General features: G+C 43.4%; 1 protein-coding gene across 6 annotated transcripts; it reads left to right on the forward strand.

Annotated features, from left to right (window-relative positions):
- The first annotated feature begins 1,446 nt into the window (after window positions 1-1,446).
- On the forward strand, window positions 1,447-17,713 carry TMEM263 (transmembrane protein 263). 6 transcript variants are annotated; one of them, XM_049822350.1, is made up of 5 exons: window positions 1,447-1,558; window positions 4,794-4,855; window positions 5,993-6,112; window positions 9,747-9,816; window positions 15,008-17,713. In XM_049822350.1, exons 4-5 carry the CDS (start codon window positions 9,753-9,755, stop codon window positions 15,292-15,294), a joined length of 351 nt encoding a protein of 116 aa, XP_049678307.1. In that variant the 5' UTR covers window positions 1,447-1,558; window positions 4,794-4,855; window positions 5,993-6,112; window positions 9,747-9,752; the 3' UTR covers window positions 15,295-17,713. The 6 variants fall into 6 exon arrangements, with proteins under 6 accessions (XP_049678307.1, XP_049678310.1, XP_049678311.1 ...); XM_049822353.1 differs by having other exon boundaries at window positions 5,996-6,112; XM_049822349.1 differs by lacking the exon at window positions 5,993-6,112 and adding an exon at window positions 2,353-2,468 and having other exon boundaries at window positions 1,495-1,558.
- Window positions 17,714-19,540: the final 1,827 nt, after the last annotated feature.

Genomic DNA, 19,540 nt, shown 5'->3' on the forward strand with positions numbered 1-19,540 from the left:
ATGTCCTGAAAGATCCCAAAGCGTGCTCTCGACCAGACACCGCCCTCGATTTTTCACTTGGATTCTCCCGCACTCGTGCTTTCACCCATTTGGTGCCAAACTAAAGAATATGGCTGTCTGGTATTCGTTCAGCACGTCAGGAATGCCGAGTCCCTGTTATCAGCAAACCCCTCCGAGGCCCGTACAGTGTTTGGTCTCATGGGTCACATTGACGCTCCTGCAACTGCCCAGTGATGTCTGACTAGATCTGCACGGTCTGAGGAGGACAGATCTCTTTCACCTTCATCTCATACCTGCGTTACATCCCTCTGTGCTAATCCAGAGGTAAACTGCTGAAGCAGGGGCTGATAAAGAGCCTGGAAAAGGCCTCTTTAGACAGATCACTGTGGAAACAGGGTGCTCCTTTGTATTTTCCAGGTAAGAACTGAGTTCACGCTTCAGACAGGGATTAATGATTTTGGAGGCATCCAGAAAAGATTATTCTCAATACACACCTCTTCGTAGAGAGGAGGGTGGAGCAGAAGGGCGCAGTCAAGCATGAAGCCGGGCAGAGGAAGCAGGGGGTGGTATTTTGCCTATGCAAGTTTTTTAATCTTGTGAAGCATTTCATGGGGCATTTAGTATTTCTGTGCTGAGAGTTCTGTTTCTAAACTCACAAGGCACCTGGGACCTCCCTCTCTCCCTTGGCCGCCCAACACTTCCTTGTGTAAGAAACTTGAAAGTCATTGTTCATCCCCAAAGATCCTTAGAGATGCACATGGAGCGGTCCCAAAGGAGGCAGCGAGCGCCAGAAAACTTGTCATTCCCCAACCATCCCCGTTAGTGTAGCTGCCTAGAAAGCCATGCCCTTAAACCATCATGACTACAACTTTATTCCCGTACAGGTCGCATGGGAGTAGCTCCGCTCACTCACGTAATAGCTGGGATAAAGGGTGTAATGCCAACGCTGCTCAACGCAAACCCAGATCCTCTGGCTTACCGTTAGCGGCTTCACACCACGCCGCTGGCCCCACACCGGGCGGTGCTCCTCGCCACGGCCAGGGCCCCCCACGGGCACCTCTATTCACCGCCCAACCGAGTGCCTCAAGCCAAACCCCAGCGCCCCACAGCATCTCGGTCAGCGATGGCGAAGCCGTCCTCCCCTTCCTCCTCTCCCCTACCCTACCACCCCCTGCCATCTTCCTCCACCTCACTGCCCGCAGCCACGGAGGCCTGGCTCGGCGCAGGAACCCACACTGGGCCTGCCCCGCTCCCCGGGACAGGAAGGCGGCCTGTGGGGGCCATGAGGGTCGGCCCGGGGGACCGCAGGGACGTGTGGCGGCAGAGGAGGAGGCCGCCGCAGGGGATGGAAGGGGGGGGGAACGGGACGGAGAAGAGGCGGGAGCGGCGGCGCCTGCGCGCCCCCCCCCTCCCCTCCCCCCGGGCGCTGAGGGGGGCCGCGCCGCGCCGGGCGCTGGGGCGGGGTCTGCGGGCGCCGACGGGGCGGGCGCCACGTCGGCAGCGGGGAAAGGCGCAGGAGTAAAGTCTGCGGCGGAACCCGGGCGAGCCGAGCCGTGTGGTGAGTGAGGGCTGCGCGGCTTGCTGCTGCTGCCGCTCCGCCGTTAGCCGATGGAGCCCGGCGGGCGGGCAGCCGCCCGAGCGCCCTTCCTGCCTCCCCCTCTTGTTGTTCCCCGCGAAGGAAGGGAAACTTATGCGGGAGGGGAGCCGGCGGAGCTCGCCGGGGGGGGGGGGGGGGGGAGCGGAGCTGCCGCCGCCACCACCACCTGCCCCCGGCGCCTCCCGCCGCGCAGCCCGCCCGCCTTTGTGCTTCCTGCCGCCGCACCGGGGGGGGCGTGAGGGAGAGAGGGAAGGGAGGGAGGGCCGGGCCGGCCGTAGCGGCTCCGCCGCGGCCTTGGCTGCCACGTCAGTGCCGCCGCCCTGCGCCGAGGTGCCCGGCGGTGTCCGCGGCCGGCCCGGCGGCGGGGCTGGGGGGGGGGGGGGGGGTCGCTTGCTGGGCCGTCCCCTCAGGCCCGCCGGGGAGGCAGGTAGCCGCGGAGGGGGCTGCGGGGTGGGGCCTTGGGCCGCCCCGCCACAGGGGGGTTGTGGGGCCTCGACGGGCCGGAGTCGGCGCCTCCTCGGCTGCGGGACCGCGACCGGGACCGGGGTCGGCTGCCGCGTCCTGCCGCTGCTGGGCACCCCGGGCCGGGCGCCGCGCTCCCCCGCCTCCGCGGCGGCGCCTCCCGCCGACCGGGGAGGGCAGCGGCGGAGGCCGTGCTCGCCGCGGCCTCGCTCCTGGCTGGGCTCCTTCTCCCCCGTGAAGTTCTGCGTGCCGGGAGAAGCTTTGTTTCGGGTTTTCTCTTCTTCTTTTTAAAGTTCGCTCTGTTCGGATGTCGCCTGTAGCGAGCTGCGCCTTATTTCATCCGTTTCTCTCAAGTCCGGCTTGATGGAGCAGAATCTGGAAGAGTTTTTTGCAAACTGTTCGGGAGCAGGTTAGCTTTCAGCATTTGCCTAGCCTAGGCGTTTGTGTGGTGTGGCTCGAACGTAAATCCAAGTTATTTTGGCCGTGCAGCTGGTTCTGGTCATTGTGCGAAGCACATAGGCAGCCTCTGCAGATGCGATTAAATGCTTCCTTCTGCTCGTGTAACTGGGCTGAAAACACGACTGCTGAATCAGGACGTCGCTCCGTGAGGAAGATAAATACCAAGTGCACGTAGTCTGCTTCAGTGTGTCCAGAGCATTGCTTCGGGCGGTGTGTCTGTATAATTGGAAGGGTGCATACAGGATACCTTAATTTAGTACACAAGTACTGGTTTGTATGCACATCAATTTTAAGAATTCTCAGTAAAAACTATCCAGATGGGGTTTTTTAAAGCTTTCTGTTAAGGTGTGGTTAAACATTCAGTAGAGTTGGTGTTGCCTCCTCAGTATAGAAATGGACCGTGTCGCAAAAGCGTTCCTTGTCCGGCAAGTGAACAGGTCTAAATGTCAGCCAGGAGCCAACAAACAGGTGGTGGGTGCTAGCGAAAAAGTTCATTATTCCATTAGCAGGGGTGGCAAGGAAGTTCTGCAGCTACTTTATCGCCCTGGCTGTTAGGCACTGTCAGGTTTTGTCTTTATAGGTCTCCTGGAAAAAGAGATCTGAGGCGGGTGTGGAGCTCAGGCATCGGGAAACTATTAGAAGAAATGGGGAAGGCTCTGCTTTGGAAAGCTGAGCTAGCAGGAGGTAGAGGATGACAGGACTGATAAAATGGAGCTTCTATGACCTTTCTGAAGCTGTGCCCTCTGCCTTACTGGAATCTACCATTTAATTTCTAGAAACCAGTTCTGGAGGACTAGAAAAAGGGGAATTCGGGTTCCTGCCACCTTTGATTTGGTATCTTGCAAAACCTTGCGTTGTAGAAAATTTGATTTCCAACATCGGGTTGATCATCTGATCAACTTTTTGTTGTCTTTCCCTGAAAACTGTGTCTCTTTTTCCTCTGAAACAGGCATGCTCACTTCCAAGCCAGTCTTGCTTTGTATATAAATCTGAATTTTGAAACTTGGCTCTTAAATAGAAGGCTTGTTGAAATGTCAGCTATGCTCTTGGTTTTTAGCTATACGCTTTCTACGTGCCTGGATTTGCTTTTTACTTCAGCGCTGTTGGCGTTGACTCTTTCTTCTTGCAGAAGCTCAGTCAACTGTCTCCCTTGCATTAACTAACTGAAAAAACACACTTCCATATCGGCTATGCTCTGAGGGTTATGTCTGAGAGAAGTAACAGCACTGAGCACTCTTACCTGTAACATGTTACAAGCCCTAGTCCAAGGTGTAAAGCAGGGAAGCTAATAGTCAGGGGTCGCTTGTGCAGCTTGAAGGAGTACCCCGAAGAGCAGCCATGGGTGGGATTACCTCTTTGGCTTTGTGCTTATTTCCTTGTTTAATTTAGAGAGTAGAACACTATTACTCTTTCCAAAATGCATTTCTTAAATTATCATCCCTAAAAATAAATTTTTTTCATGTATGTGAAAGACATCAGGTTCACCTTGAAATCTGCTGCAGCTGCTGAAAGAGTGGAAGGAGAGCTGTGCATGTGGCAAGGATTGTTTTGTTTTCCATCAGCTCTGTAGCTGAGCTTTCTAACTGCATAGCTGGTGTGCAGAAGGAAGATAATTTTTTCGTGGTGGACTAAGATGAGGCGATTGGTTTGTTTGCAGTTTTGTCAGGTGAATAGTTCCAGCACTGTCTGCTGCTGCTGCAGCCTTCTGGAGCAGCGTTATGCTGCCAACTGAAATTGGCCCCATCCTTGGGTAGTTTCATTGCTGCCTGCAAATATCTGAGTAGTGGCATTGAAACCAGCCAGTTTTTACTGGCTGCTGCCTGGGCCAGGTTTGCTATGCTGAAACAGTAGGGCTTTTTGTCTGTAAAGTCAGAAAGACAAGAGCATCATCTGAAGCTCGGGAAGCTGTGCACACGTCTATAATGGTTAGACCCCACTTTTCGATGGAAGGCTAAAATTTTATATAAATTGCTGTCTGAGAACTGCAGACTCGTTAAGGAGAGGTTGTGTCTTAGCATTGATTACCACCCTTTGTAGTAATCCTCATGACAGCATATGGAGCAAGTAGAATTATCTCCATTGCCCGAGAACACAGAAGGAATCTGTGTTTTGGTGAGAGAAATTTCACAAAATTTTGGTATCTTAAGGCCACACCGAATGTGCTTCTCCGATACCGTGGAGCTTTGTATTTATGATTCCCACCGTACACCCAGGGCAGGTATGTGACAGTAGCACTGTTCCATAAGATGTCGTTAACCTTCTGCTTTTCTCGTAGGTGTATGCAGAATACTTTTGTGGAAACAACTAACTAGAAATCTTCACAAAGGAAGATATTTGGTGAGAAAGTTTTATTTTTATCAGCTTTGATGTGAATATATGTGTGGCTGTACCATTACCTCCAGAGCTTCCTAGAGCTTTCATTCAGGGTCCTATAGCAGTGTTAATGTTATAAATAGCTCTTGAATTAAAAATTCTCTTCTAAACTATTTCTTTCTTTACAACTGTGTAAAACTTTGAAGCTTCTTGTATATTTCGTATTCTGACAATACAAAAGTGTGTTTTCTTTTTTAAAACCAATTGAAAGAGTGACTTCCACTTTTATTTTGTTTTAGTGTGAAGGTTGATAACATATTTTAATGTGTTGTTAAAAAATTATGAGAAGTTGCCCCTTATAAGTGCACAGAGGAAAAAAAAACCCAGAAAGTAGTTTACCTCTGTTTCTGTTTGAAATCTTTTTTTTAATATCTGGCTTTGCTTCCACTTCTTGACATAAGAAAACACAAAGCTTACATATTCGTCTGCACAGATGAAGAAAGAAACTGGAGAGCGCTGCTGATATACTAGATGTCTGCTTCATGAATGTCCGTATGAGTTCTGCCAGGACTCAGAGAGATCCTACCTTGTTCAGTGTGATCATACAGTGCAGGTGTTAAATGAAGCTGGAGGCTTTTCACCAGTGATGCAAGACACTGAATTTGGCATCATGGGATGAAAATGCCAAAGAAAGATCTTTTTCTTTCTTTCTGTCTTTCGCCTTCTTTCTTTCTTTCTGTCTTTCGCCTTCTTTCTTTCTTTCTGTCTTTCGCCTTCTTTCTTTCTTTCTGTCTTTCGCCTTCTTTCTTTCTTCCCTTTTTTTTGGCCAGTCTTAGCATACTTTGAAGAAGATTCTGAAAAACATGTCAGAGAAGTTCCAAAGTTCAGGCTTCTGATAAGTCTTTGCCTTGTTGCATGTGCTTGCAGTAACAGTAGTAATTGTAACTAATGATTCAGTGCATAGGGGACTTTGAATCTGCAGCTTTCAACTTAAGTTTTTAAAGTTCCTTAACCAATACCATGTCTGAATGACCCAATTCTCTGCACAAAAGTCTTATCCTTCCACCTCCGGATCGGTGCCTTATGTGTTAGTTGAGCTGTAATCTCTTTTGGGTTTCATGAAATTTTGCTTTCTTCTTCTCTGTGGGGACACACCTTCAGCAGGGAGCGTGAAGAGGAACCTCCCTTAGGATACACTGCAGTCTAGTGACCGGGGACCCTGTCGCAAAGTGGGACTTAAGAGCTTGGATCTTAATAGGCAAAGGAGGCATTGAATTATAGGTGAGTGTTTTCACCTTGGTGGTATTATGTAAAAGATAGTGAGTGCTTTCTGCTTTTCTAACTCCAATTTTTGAAGAAAAAAATTATATTCCTGCCTCTTCGTCTGAAGACTGGATGAAATCACCTGCTGCCAAGCTGTTGTTCCAGGCCTTCGGCCTCTGGCCCTTTGACCTCCAGTCAATAGAAATACCTTAATCTCTGGAGGAGAGCCAGGTTTAAGACATGCTCCTGTGTGTAGTATTTTCTGTTTGCCAGATATGCTACACCCTGTTTAGCACACGGGATTTTGGATCTTTTCAGAGGCTCTTAAGTCTCCTGACGTGTTAAATTGGATACAAGGATGCATGATGCAGGCTGTAACCTAGATACCTGAAAGTTTCCTGCTGAAGTGCTTTGTTGGATCTTGGTCTTGATACTGTGATTCACTGGAGAGCTTCTACAGAAAAACGAAAGGACTTGAATTGCACTTTGTGAGCTCTTGTGTGCTAGGTTCTGGTTTTGGTTAAGCTGTGTGCCTTTTCTGACAGTGATGAGATTCCGTTTTCACTTGCATTGATGTAGTAGTAGGAGAACAGTGAGTAAAACCTAGCACAAGCTGGTTAGGCACATCTTTTGTAGGTAGCATTCCTAGAGTGCTTCCAGGCACCTGTAGAACTACACATCATACAGTAGTTCTCAACTTTCTGCTCTGCAGACCCCTGAAGGCTCCCTTCTGTGTAGAACAAATTCGGTCCTACCGACAGTGACTTATTTCCCTTAGCTGCTCTTCTCAGGCCCGTGTAGTACTCCATTGACTTCTGGAGTCTGGTAGCAGCAGGTGCCTGGGCTGTAGAAGATAGACCGCTGTGGTCCATGTAGTTGTAAGAGAGCGAAGTATTTCTGTGGTTTAGAAGGAGTTGCAATTGTGTTAAATCATTGCATGTGAGTGATATATTGTGTAATATTCCTGTCTACCTTTTAAAGAAAAAAGTAGCTTGTGGTCACGAATTATGTAACCTTGAGGTTCTAGGGAAGGTAGCAGGGGAGGGAATGCCTGATCTTACCACTTCTTTTAGGTAGTGCTGTGATTTTACACTTGTGTTTTTCTTAAATACTTCATCACTAAACTAGAAACTCTGCTGTGAAAGTCCCCTGCCAATACATTGCTTTGTTCATTTAGCTTTGCAGGAACTGCAAGCAAATCTGTCAGTGGCCTAAACTAGATTACGGAGAGTTATGAAAGCATCTTTTACCTGCACTGTTTGCCAGCGTTACTCTGACTCTTTCCATTGGACAGGTGTCATCTTAAATACTTGTATGATGCCTAACACAACAGATCCTCGGTACTTCATCAGGGCTGTATCTGCTGTCAGTGCTGCTGTGTCCAATACCTTCTTAATAGCAGAAAATACTAAAACTTGTGTGGAGCCTTGTGATGCTTTCTAGAGTTCTGCCACGTTCAAAATTGGTAACTTGCTCCAGTTCCCCTCTAAACTTGCTGATAATCCGTGACAGTATTTTGTCTGATTAAATAACTTTTCTGAGCCTCTTATCAGGAATTGTTGGCAGAAACTTTTTGGGAGCTCAGACAAGCAATTTCATCTGAATTTCTTTTGGGAGTTACATGCCAGCTAGATACAAATACATTAGCGGAGGTGGTTTTTATAAAAATTAATTTATCTCTGGCTTAACTCATTTGTGTCTCCCTTGAGTCTGCTTTAAAACTGTTCTGGTCACTTTTTTTTATTCCTTTGCTTGAAGTAAGACTTGCTAGGTTGTGACTTTTATTTTACTTTGTTTAGGACCTTCCCTAATGCAGTGAATAAACTCTTTCCAAATTCCTGATAGAGTAATCATCTTAACGAACAAAATGGCCAAATGTTAAGTAGGAACGTAATTGCTTCGTATCTTTGTACAGATGTTTTGATCAAATGCCAGGCCTCTCAGTTTGTTACAGCATCTGCCTTCTCTTTCTTATACTGCTTGATATTTTTGTTTCAAGTTGGAAAAAAGCAACAACCTACATGTAACTTCACATAGTGAGGACAAATCTTTGCATTTCTTCCAGCTTGCATTAGATGAATGCAAAGAAGTCGTGTAGTACCTGAATCCAGTTCTTTCTCAGAACCTGACTGCCCTTGGTTGCTCCCTGTGATCAATTGGGCTCTCTTGCCTTTCTTTTTTTTTCTTTTTTTTTTTTTTTTGGCTTGCTGACCTGTGATTAAATAAAGTAACAAGGAATTCTATGATTGTTACTTTTTCAAATTGCCTCTTAGCCCTCATGTATTGGGTTGTCCATCTTGATATGTTACTACTCAGTTTCCTATTTCTTAGCTTCCATGTTTGTGTTTCTGGCTTTTGTTAGGTACTTGTTCAGTGTTACCATCAAATCAGCCACCCTGGTAGTAGGTTTTTTTGCTTGCTTTCTTGTTGAGCTTCTTGTGTAAAAGTACTTACGTTTTCTGAGTCATGAACTGATACCCTTAGTGCTGATTGTGAGGACTCAATATTCAATTTAGGCTTGCTTTGCATCCAAGGATCTATTATTTAGTGTGTGGGTGCCATTTTTTACTGTGATGTTTTGACTTCATAATTATACGAGGGTTTTAGCTGTTGTTCTCCAGGTGAGTCTTCCCACCCTCAAGTTCTGCTTCTGCCTTCTCATCCCTTCTTCAGATCCCAGCCACTCCTTCCTCGCCCAGAGGAGGCACAAAGAGATCTGTGCATGGCAAGACAAGCTGGAATTATTTTTTTTGGTGGTCAGTGACTCCTGGAAGAAATTTAAATTATTTAAAGGCTTGCCTATATGTGGAGGGAGAAGGGAACTAAGAGGTCACTGGCAGGAAGATAGAAGGATGCTTAGTGCAACTTGTTTTTCTTTTCCTGACCTCAGTGCCTGCTGAGGAGGGAAAGCAGGATTGGCAGGGAGGCTCAGGAAAGGAGGCTGGACTTAACACCAAGGCACATTTTGGTGGGGGAGGAAAGCAGGAGGGAAACCTGGGCTATATATTGCTTTCTTCACCCCCAAAGGGGAAATGCAGTAAGCAGAACTGCTGATTTGAGCTTTCTCCTGTGCTTCCCCTCACTGTCAGGGACTGCTGCTCTAGAACTGCTCGAGGAAACAGCTTTTGATGTAAAGAAATCTCCTTTCTGAAATGTTTTTTCATTGGAAAGTTTGTGTAGAGTTAAAACAGTCTAGTTCTGCTGCTATCACCACACTGTGTATGCAGTACTGCTACAAGATAAATGGAGTGTTTTAATAACATTTCTTTCATCTTGTTTTCATGGCATTTATTTAAATTCTGCTGCAAGGACTTGTTTCTTTGAAGTGCTGCTTTCCAGGTACTAACAGATCTTACAGGCATGCTGCTGTTGTTTTTCTAGTGCCCACCACCTCTGTGATCACTGGGCTTTGCTTTTTTTAATACATAAACTATTGTATGAGAGTGACTGTTTTGTTTTTCATACTGTTTTTCTTCCTGATTGCTTTTTAGCAGTATGAAATAGCAGTAGTTTGGCAGGAGCTGCTAGTGTATCTAGTAATGAAAAAGAACTTCCTTTTCTGTGGAACTTAACCTACGTGCATTTTGGATTCATGGATTACATTTATGCGTTGCCAGAAAAGATGTACAGCATATGTGAATTTCTTTTTTAGGCAATAATGAATCAAACGGACAAAAATCAACAGGAAGTCCCATCATACCTTCATGATGAACCACCAGAAGGTATGTATTAGTTTTCATAATATCAAGTATATTCACAGAATTTCATCAGAAGTTCAGATCTCTTAAAAAAATAAATAAAAAAAAAAATCTGCCGGCTGAACACTTTAACTTTCATTTAAGTTAACAGTAAGCAAGCCAGCCCTGGAATGGGACGGGCCTGGATTATTCTTCACTTCTGCATTATCCCAATAACAATAAGGCTACTGAATATAACTCAGTGAAGAACTGTACTGATAAATTATAGAGAAGATGGGCAGATACCGAAGGACATAATTTACAGATTAGTTTCCAGAGATGTGAATTGGTCCAATAGGTATTTATTTCTGCTGTTCATTATGCGAGATGGAAAGAGCCCAGCTTCACTTTTGGAGTCCTTGCTGAGTTCATAGTGCTTGTGACTTTTAAACAAGAAGTGTTTAAAAAGTACATGGAACTTTATTACTACTTTTGGAGACCCTTTTCCATCATACAATTAACTGTGGTTCTAACTGTTGCCTTACTCTCACGGTTTCCTAAAAACAAACACACACTTGACTTCATTAATGCAGTGGCATCTTGATCTCCTGAATCAAATGAATCTTAAATCGGTTATTGAATCTGCAGAGGAAATGCAGTTGCAGATGAGCAGAGTTCCCTTCTGGGCTGTGGAACAGCAGGACTGTGAAGAGTCCTGTTTGCCTAATGTGACTGGAAGCATACTAGATCAGAAGCCATTCTTGGCACACAGGTTGTCTGTGTTTTGTCTTCTCTTGCTTTAAGACCAAGTGTGTTGGATGTAGAGGTCGGTGAGTGCCGATTCCTCTCGGTTCATTGCTTTTCAATTTATGACGACCCTTTCGAGCTCTGTTTGTTTGTTTCCTCAGCTTCTGTATGTTGTATGACTGAACAATTTACTTCACTTGAACAACAGTATTATCCACTAACTGTAGCAGAAGGGCTTGAAGTGGAATAACTCACTCTATTCTTAACAACTATTAGGCAGGAAACACAAGTATAAGAGTGGAAAGGGAGAAATAGATTTTCATGGCACAGTGGTTCTTAAGCTCTACTTGAACTTGTTACAGTGTCCTGGTGTGACAATCTTTCTTTTTAAGCTCTTACAGGGTTGTCAAGATCCCAGAAGCTTTTCTGAAAGCAAATGCTAGGCTGGAAACTATGCCCTAATGTGTGTTATATTCAAGTCGAATTTTTAAGGTGCCTTTCTCCCTCACCCCCCTTAAAGATGGAATTGTGTTTTATTCGTGTTAAACCTTGCGTATAGAAAGTGAACAGTGTCTGACTGATAAACTACAACTGATTCTTTCCTGAGGAAGGCAGTGAAACAAGTGGGCATTTTTAATCTTCCTAGAATACTCAGTAGGTTGTCCAGATTCAAAGCATAACAGCAGAGTCTGATCATCACTAGTTATTGCAAGGTTTTATTTAAAATTTGTGAGCATTTAAGACTGATATTCTTCTGCACAGCATCTTCTTTCAGTATGACAAGAACCAGTTTGAATATGAAATCTAAATAGATGGAGAAGGTTGGTGTAGTTAGAGGGAGCAGAATGAAACACAGCTTGCCTTAATGGAAACTCCGTCCTTAAAGAGGCTTTTTCCTCTTGATTCTGTTTCACGTGCACTCTTCAAGCCTCATGACTTCAGTTAAAATGTTGGAATACCCTTGAAGTACATCCCTGTTTTAAATGTCATACAAGGCCTTCATATGCAATACACTTACACCATCATAGAAGGATGGCCAAATGGGGATGGAAGGCTACCAGTTCGATGTTGGCAAGAAGATCTGAACAGGCTCTCTGAACAGGCTGCCAAAAAAAATCCTTAGAGGAAAGGCTCGATTCCAAAACAAATTTGCAGTTTTTCATAAAGATATAAATAGTTCCAGTTTGTCGAAATCACACTTGACAAGCTTGGTGCCCAAAGGCTTTAAAGAAATACATATGTAGAAGAAGCTTTTGTGCTCATGCTTTCTATAAGTAGTGCTATTCTAATGGTTTATTTTCTGCTTTGCAAGTGGTGCCAACCTTTGCAGCCTACATTCATTCAAACTCTTGTTGGCTGTTGGACACTTTTCAGCAGGAAGCTGGCTGCAAGGTAGCATGGTAGAGCCAACCCCTGAACAGGGAACTTGTGTAATTTTCTCCCTAGATTTAGAAATGATCTGTTTTACCTTCTTTCTCATATTGGTTAGAAACAAGGAGACCAGGAATGTGTATCCTAGAATAGAAATCAAGCGGCAATAAAAACTCTTTGCATCTGCAGGCGTTTACTAGATCTCATGGACAGTGCAAACAGGAATGAAATGGGAATGTGTCAACCGTCACCAGAAGTTATTAATACACCAAGTCGCAGTCAGTATTTATACTTGTGAAACAGAGTATATGTTGCTGAAGGATTGGCTACCTGAAGTAATGTGAGGAAAAGCATGTCAAGATTACTTTTGTTTGTTTCTCTTCTGTAATTTAAATTAGCTATGATGGGTCCTTTCTTGCTAACATCAGATCTAATTCACTGAAATCAACTCTTAAAATTCAGTGTGATAAAACTACTCCCTTTCACCCTGATGATAGTGATCCAGTTACGTGGAAGTGAAGCACTTCCTAACCAAATTTTTTACAAGGTCTGTGAGTCTGGTCACAAGAATTGTCTAATGAATAATACCTAGACAGTGGATTTTATACCAGGCTGTATATGCTCCTATCTGAGTGCGATTCTTTAGGCTTTCTTTGTGTGAATAGAAATTCTGATATCTGTGTGCTTGTGTTGGCAATGCATTTTTGCTGGAGATGTCCAGGTTGAAAGCTGCTGGCCTAGAATGAACCAGCAAGGGTATTACTTGGCTTTAAGTAAAAGGCTGTCACTTACATTTCTAGTTTCCATGACACTTTCTGTTATCTACATCAATTTCTCAAATAAGAGAGACTAGTGTAAGCTGGAAGCATTTTTAGTATTTTTTTTGCTCCCTTGAGCTGCACTGTTCCTCTGTATACCTTTTTTTAAATTTTTGTCACACTTGTAAGAAATTCTCACATTTAGATGACATTTTGTTTTAATTATTCCAGGCATGCACATAGGAACTCCGAACTTGACACTTTTTTAACAAATTCCGAGTCCTGGGTCAGTCCTGGCATTATCACAAACTCACTGGAGGTGCATGGGAAGTTGTTCACCCTCATTTTCATCTTGTAGATGAGTGCTGGGAGGTGACTCTTGGAAATTGTCCTCTGAATGTGAGTTGTCAGCAGTCAGGGCACTGGAGAGAGAGACCTGTTCTACTCGTTCTCCTCAGGCACGTCTGCAGTGCAGAGCAAACGGGTTGACAAGGGCTAGGTAGAGATCTCTGTTGGATCTAGATCTGATTTTTCTTTTCCCCTGGCTCTTCAGACTCATTGTCCTCTTCCAAGCATTTTCTTTCTACTGCTGACTCCCTCACCTCTTTATTTCATGTTTGTTTCTTCCCTACCTCTGCCCACTGTGGTTCCACTTGCTCTGTTCTTGGTTCCTCCTCTTGTTTTTCCCTAAGAAAGGGAAATGTATCTGTTAAATCCCATACATTATCTACAGGTAGCTAGAAAATACAAAAACTCTGGGACTCACCCTGCTTGTGTTAACTGGCTGTCTCTTGCCATGGTTCTCTTTGAAACTTTTTTTTTAAGGAGTGTTTGGGGTTGGTGAGGAATTGACAAGGCAGGAGCTAAAAAATGCTTACCTGTAAATTGTTGTGAAGACCAGAGATTTCTCAAGGTTCACACTGAAAATACCTTGTAGACAGACATGTCGGGGCTATTGGTTTATAGGTGCAGTAGGTGATATTTTCTTGTGTGCTTAAATAAAACATTAACATACTGTTTCATCTTCCTATTTCTTTTTTGAAGATTAGATGATGCTTATGCAGTAGCAGGGCATGGAGTTGCAGTCTCCGTTGCCTTTAGAGGCAAGGTGCACGTATCTAGGATGTTGAAGCCTACATTTAGAAATGCAAAGTAATTAGTAAACTATTGGAAGGCTAAGTGGCTAATTCTGGGAGTCTTTCTATTACTCTAATAGGTTTCTATTATGCTGAGGCTATGTATTTGTATCATAAATATGGAATAGGAATTGACTTCTACAGTATATAGGAAGAAACTGCAAAACAGGTTAAATATAACATTAAAAAGAAAAAACCATATTAACATCATCAATAATATGCAGAAATCCTATGGTTTGAGATTTGGTTTTGTGCGTCATATTGGGACTTCCGTTGGGAGCCTGTAACTCTTGCTATTGTTAATGTCTGTCGGGACTACTTTTGGTATTTAATGAGCTTATTTGGCCATTGGACTTCCGTCCCTGCCCCGCTTCCCTATCCAAATTACAGAAAAGGCCTTTTTGGAAGAAAATTTAAGTTTGTGTACATGATGAAGAAAGGAAGTGCTACAGTGAAGAGTTGGCACCAGTTTTGTCCTTCTCGTGCTTCTTTTGACGACTCTGGTTGCTCTTGTTTGTAACCTTCTTTCCTTCTTTCCTGACCCTTTGCACACAACCCCTGTAAGCATCTTCAGAACAGTAATTACTAAGGAAAGAAGCAACTTTGTCTCAAGGCGAGGTCTTTTCAAAGAATGCCTTCTTTTTTTCTTTTTTTTTTTTTTTTTTTTTTTTAATAAACCTTTGGCTCTGCTTCTCCAGGAAACTCCTTCCAGTCCTTCCTTAGAGATTTGAACAGCAAGTAGTCCTGCTGCTTTTGGAGGTGTGTTGTCCCGTGTCCCCCCCCACCCTGTGGGTTAACTCTTAATATTAAGATGGGGGAAACAGGAGGGTGTGTTGTCCCCTCCCGTTAATAAAGTCCGGAAATTAGGCTAATTTGGCCATGAGACTTCCCAGAGTCTAGGAAAGTAGTGGTGCGTACAGAGGACAGAAGTTTAGCATGTAAGACCGTATGGGAGCTATATGCCTGATATTTGTAGGCTGAGTATTGACTTGCATTTTAGAAAACAGCATTGAGGTGTGTGTCGCTGCAGAAAAGTGTCTTTTCTTACTTGGAACTATGGTTATGTATGAGCATCCAAGAAAAGCAGCCTGCAAGGTAAATATATACTGTGTGCAGTGGCCGTTAGGCTAGAACAGAAAAGCAAATACTTATTAACAACTTTTTCTTTTGAAAATGCTTTAATCATAGCACTGTGATTGATTTGCTTGTTGTTTCCTCCCTTAGGTTCATTAAAAGACCACCCGCAGCAGCAGCCTGGCATGCTTTCTCGTGTGACTGGTGGCCTCTTCAGTGTCACAAAGGGAGCTGTTGGTGCCACGATTGGGGGTGTTGCTTGGATTGGAGGGAAGAGCTTGGAAATTACCAAAACAGCGGTCACATCTGTGCCTTCAATGGGAGTGGGGCTAGTCAAAGGAAGTGTTTCTGCTGTAGCTGGAGGTGTTACAGCTGTAGGATCTGCTGTTGCAAGTAAAGTGCCTTTAACAGGAAAGAAAAAGGATAAGTCTGACTAAAACCAAAACTGAGACGTACTCGATTCTTCAGAATATTACATCAGTGGCATTAAAATCTGCTAAGATTTGGACCATGAGAAGCCATGTGTCTTAGACACTTTATCTTCTAAAGAGTTGTGCAAGTAACTCGATTTCATCTGAAAAGGACAGAAGCAGCTTGGCTAGCACAGCGTATGAAGATTTATTAGAGCCTAGATTGAAGCTTTGTATCTGGTGAAATGTTACACTTGATAACTATAGAAGTTAAGTGTATCTGAAGGGATAATACGTATTTGAATATTCATTTACTGTAAGTTTTTTGGAGTTTTGGACTAAAATGTGAACATAGAAACTTGGTAGTCTCTGCTGTACCATCAATAGGATGAGATGCCATTTACTGTTCTCAGTGGTTTCCATATCCTCGTGCTAAGGATCCTTCAGCTGTCTAACAGCATTGTTGGATGTACCCCAATAGTTTTGGTTATGAAACTGCATTTGCAGGCAGCCTGTAAACTATCGGGGACTGCATTCTACCAGTGCGGACTGGAGCAAATAGAACTGGAGGTGTGCAGAAATTGGAAATGAGTGGGAGATAGAAGTGAAAAAGTTTGGCAACATGGTAGAAGGGATCATAAAGAGTAAACTAACTTAATGCCTTATTAGAAAAAATATCTTTTTACTAGGTGAAGCTGTGTAAAGAACTGTTCTGTTGTTTCAGTGCAGTGCACAGAATGAGCTTTAGACTCTCTTTACAAATCCTGGTATCTGAAACCTTGTCAGTTTTTACTGAAAACAAGATTGCTCCATCTCAGGTGTATTTAATGATGTGCATCTATCTCCTGCAAGTGAAAACTTGCTTCTAATAAACTTCTTACAGACACTAGAAAAAATGATGGCTTAATGGAAACTGGGCTGATGTTTGTGGTCATCTAGCACAACTGTCTGACTTGAAAGAAACTCCTTTGTGTAGTTGGAAACCACTGAAGAACTAGCAAAGCTGTTGTCTCAGCTCCATGATGCACCAGGTTAGCTTCTTGCTCTGTTTAATCAAAGGCAAGGAATTTTTCACTACATCTTTCTCTCATAGTTTGCATTTTGATTGTTGAGTAAAATGCAATACTTTTATATAAAAAACAAACCAAAAAAGGTAGGTGAGGCCTTATTAAAAAAAAAAAGAGAGAAAGAAGCATCATCCAAGTAAATTGTACACTGACAGATTCCAAACGTTGACACACCTCAAATGGGAACATCTGTAGGTCCTCTACAGCATGTGAGGCAAAATGCACTTGTAATGACACAGCTTGAGGTTGCCTTAAAATAGAAGCTGTTGGTGATCTCTTTTTTTTTTTTTTTTTTTTTTTTGTTGTGTGTGTGTGTACTGACTTTGCAAAATAAGTAACCTCTTTGGAAGCCCATAGAAGGCTGTGAATGTTGTGTATGCAGTATTTTCTAAAAGCTTGTGTTGCTATGGAGAACTTCTAAGCATGTAAGCTTACTTTTTCAGTGGCTATGGTTGTACAAGAAGGATACATAGGGAGACTTTTTAGAAATATAAAAAAATGAAAACATATTGCTTGGCTAAAACTTAGTCCAATATTCATGGGTGTTGAAAGTACACTATGTGTAAATTATGGTACAGTAGTCACCTAGTCCCTCTGAGCCATTGGTACTTCAACTGCACTCTGCAACAACTTTATTTGGTATCAGTAATTGTATATGTTGGTAGTATAATATTCGTAAGCATGGGGATTTGGGGCAGTGGGGAGAGCAAAAACCCAGCAAACGGCATTGTCTGCTCCTTTTGTTAGATGCACCAGCTGCTTAGCTCCCATGTGCTGCAAGGGTGTGATGAGGTAAGTTTATGCAACGAATGGAAGACTTTTAACTTTTTTATAGCCCAAAGCTAATCGCATAGAATATAGTGTAGTTTAAGGATACCAGTTAGCTCTAGAAATGAGCTAGCTTGGATATCGGAGGCAATCTAGCTGCAGCAAATAATTTAGTATGGTCTGCTCCCCTGCAGTTTCCAGTGTAGACATATCCCCAGAGGGCTACCACTGAACCCTTAAGCCGCCTGTTTGGAGCATAGTGGCATTTGTGACACTCCACCAAACCCTTCCTAATAGTTTTCTGAAAGCATAAATGTTGAACTGGTCATACCCCTTTTCTACGATATTCTCTAATTTTTATACTACGAAACTTGCTGCAAAACAAGTGTGGTCTGAGATAAGCAATGTCAGATCTGTAAAGAGCTGCCAACACTTCATTATGTTTTGTTATTAACATAACCTGTAGTTATTACTTCTGAGTCTTGTAACTGAAACACTTTAACATGGCATATGGTTTTAGTTTTTGAAGAGCTTTGTCCTATATCCTGCATATTTTCCGTTCACTTGTGAAACTTGCTTCATCTTAAAAACTTGTTCTGATTCTGTCCTGACACTTGTGAAACATTAAATTGTTGCTGTTTCAGACATTTGAAAGCTTCCTTAGTTAATTTATGGAGAAAGGCATTCTTAGGTATAAATCGTCCCACAGTATCATGCCCCAGTGCCTTTTATCTGCACCGACCAGCTCTTAACAAAAACTAACTTCACTATGGAGGCTGTGCCTAGACACAACACAAAATCCCTCATACCCTTTCCTCCCCTGCGTGAACTGAGGCTTGGGGATACCCACTTTTAAGATCGTAGTGAGTGGAATGGAATACGGACCTCAAATTTTCAGGGGAAGTGAGACTGTTCTTGTGTCTTGGGGTTGTTTGGTTTTTTTTGTAGTGGTTTTATTTTACTCTCCATTTCCCAGCCCCCATTTCAAAAGGGGCAATGTTTATGAAGACTATTTGTATGCCTGAGAGCTTGCTGTGTAATGAAGGTTGGTCTATAGGCTTTTATGTGCCAGACTTAAACAGTTTAAACTGGTTCATGTTCACTGCAAGTAACAGCAAGAGAAGACAAAGCAGATGTCAGCAATACATTTTGGTAATTGGGAGCTTCCGTGAGGCTTTGTTATAATTGAATATTACAAATGTGAAGAAGAGAGAAGTGGGTCCCAGGCACAGAGTTATGAATGAAGGATTGAATGAATTTGTCTGCTGGTAGAAAAAAGGAGTCTTTCTGTTTATGCTTTTGTTTTGAAAGGGGAGGAGGAGAAATTGAAACAGTCAGAATGGAAAATGAGTTTGTGATAACTCAGGCTGTGACTCAAGGAAATATGTCACTTTCCCATTTTGTTCATTGCCACTGGAAATACTGTAAGTGATGGAAATAAGCTGTTTCAGGAACTTTTGAAAACAGATATATGCAGAAATGCTGAAACTAAATTTTCAGGGAAAACACTGTTCTACATCTTGGTTTCCTTTTCATCTTAAACCATACATCAGATCTGTGGTTCAGCATTACAGGTTGTATTATGAATAGCCTCAGAGAGCTGAAGGTGTCCCCTTGTGTCTGAGGGGAACGATGCTTTGAAATTCAAGTAATACTGTGGTATGCTTAATAGCTGAGCAGACAGTCAGAAAGTGATAAAGGCAAGTTCCTGTAAATTTTTAATATGGCTATCTTCCCAGTTTCCTCCTAAAAAAACCCGATAATGTGTTTTGAAGAGTCAGCAAAGACATGGCTTAGTAACACAGCCTGACTTTTATCACGCTGGTGATATGTGCCCCTTCTTGAATTCTCACTGCTGCCACACGTGCTCCTAGAAGAGCCGTGGTTACCCCCACAAGCTGCCATCACGTCCCCACTCGCCTGCATGGTGGTGAGTTTAAGACCTTCAGCTGTTGAGATCTTGGCACTGATCTAACCAGATGTTTCTAGCCTTTTTCCAAGCTCACAGCAGATAATGTGGCAGGCTATATAAAATATAACCTTGCAGCCCACCACCTAAGCAAGTAATTCAATACCAGCTTTCCTCAGCAATTTAAAACTTTTAAGAAAAGGAACCCTGGACTTGCTGCCAAAATGTCTGTTAAAAATGACCTTGAAGAATGGCCTAGAGCGAGGGGGGGGGTGTAACTGTTTTTTCTCCTGCTGTCAAGAGGGAATGTGTATGGAATACTTGCTTAGCAAAGTCTTTCTGAGGAACAGAATCACTGATGATCCTAATTCTCTTGAGATGATTGTCGATGCTACTATTTTATATTCTCATTCACAGCCTGTAAATGAAAATAAATAAAATCCCCTGAGAACTTAAAACACTGTCAGATAGTTACTATTTTGAAAGCCAGCACTTGTCAACAATTACTGTATGGTGTTATCTGAGAAGC

This window comes from Accipiter gentilis, chromosome 18, assembly GCF_929443795.1.
Source record: "Accipiter gentilis chromosome 18, bAccGen1.1, whole genome shotgun sequence".
In the NCBI taxonomy this organism is placed as follows: domain Eukaryota; kingdom Metazoa; phylum Chordata; class Aves; order Accipitriformes; family Accipitridae; genus Astur; species Astur gentilis.

Bases quoted from the DNA above. Each gene is read 5' to 3' on its own strand.
- TMEM263 (XM_049822349.1), top strand. From the start codon at position 2,423: ATGGAGCAGAATCTGGAAGAGTTTTTTGCAAACTGTTCGGGAGCAG. The intron at 2,469-4,793 runs GTTAGCTTTCAG...CTTTTCTCGTAG, and splicing joins TGCAAACTGTTCGGGAGCAG to GTGTATGCAGAATACTTTTG. The intron at 4,856-9,746 runs GTGAGAAAGTTT...TTTCTTTTTTAG, and splicing joins TTCACAAAGGAAGATATTTG to GCAATAATGAATCAAACGGA.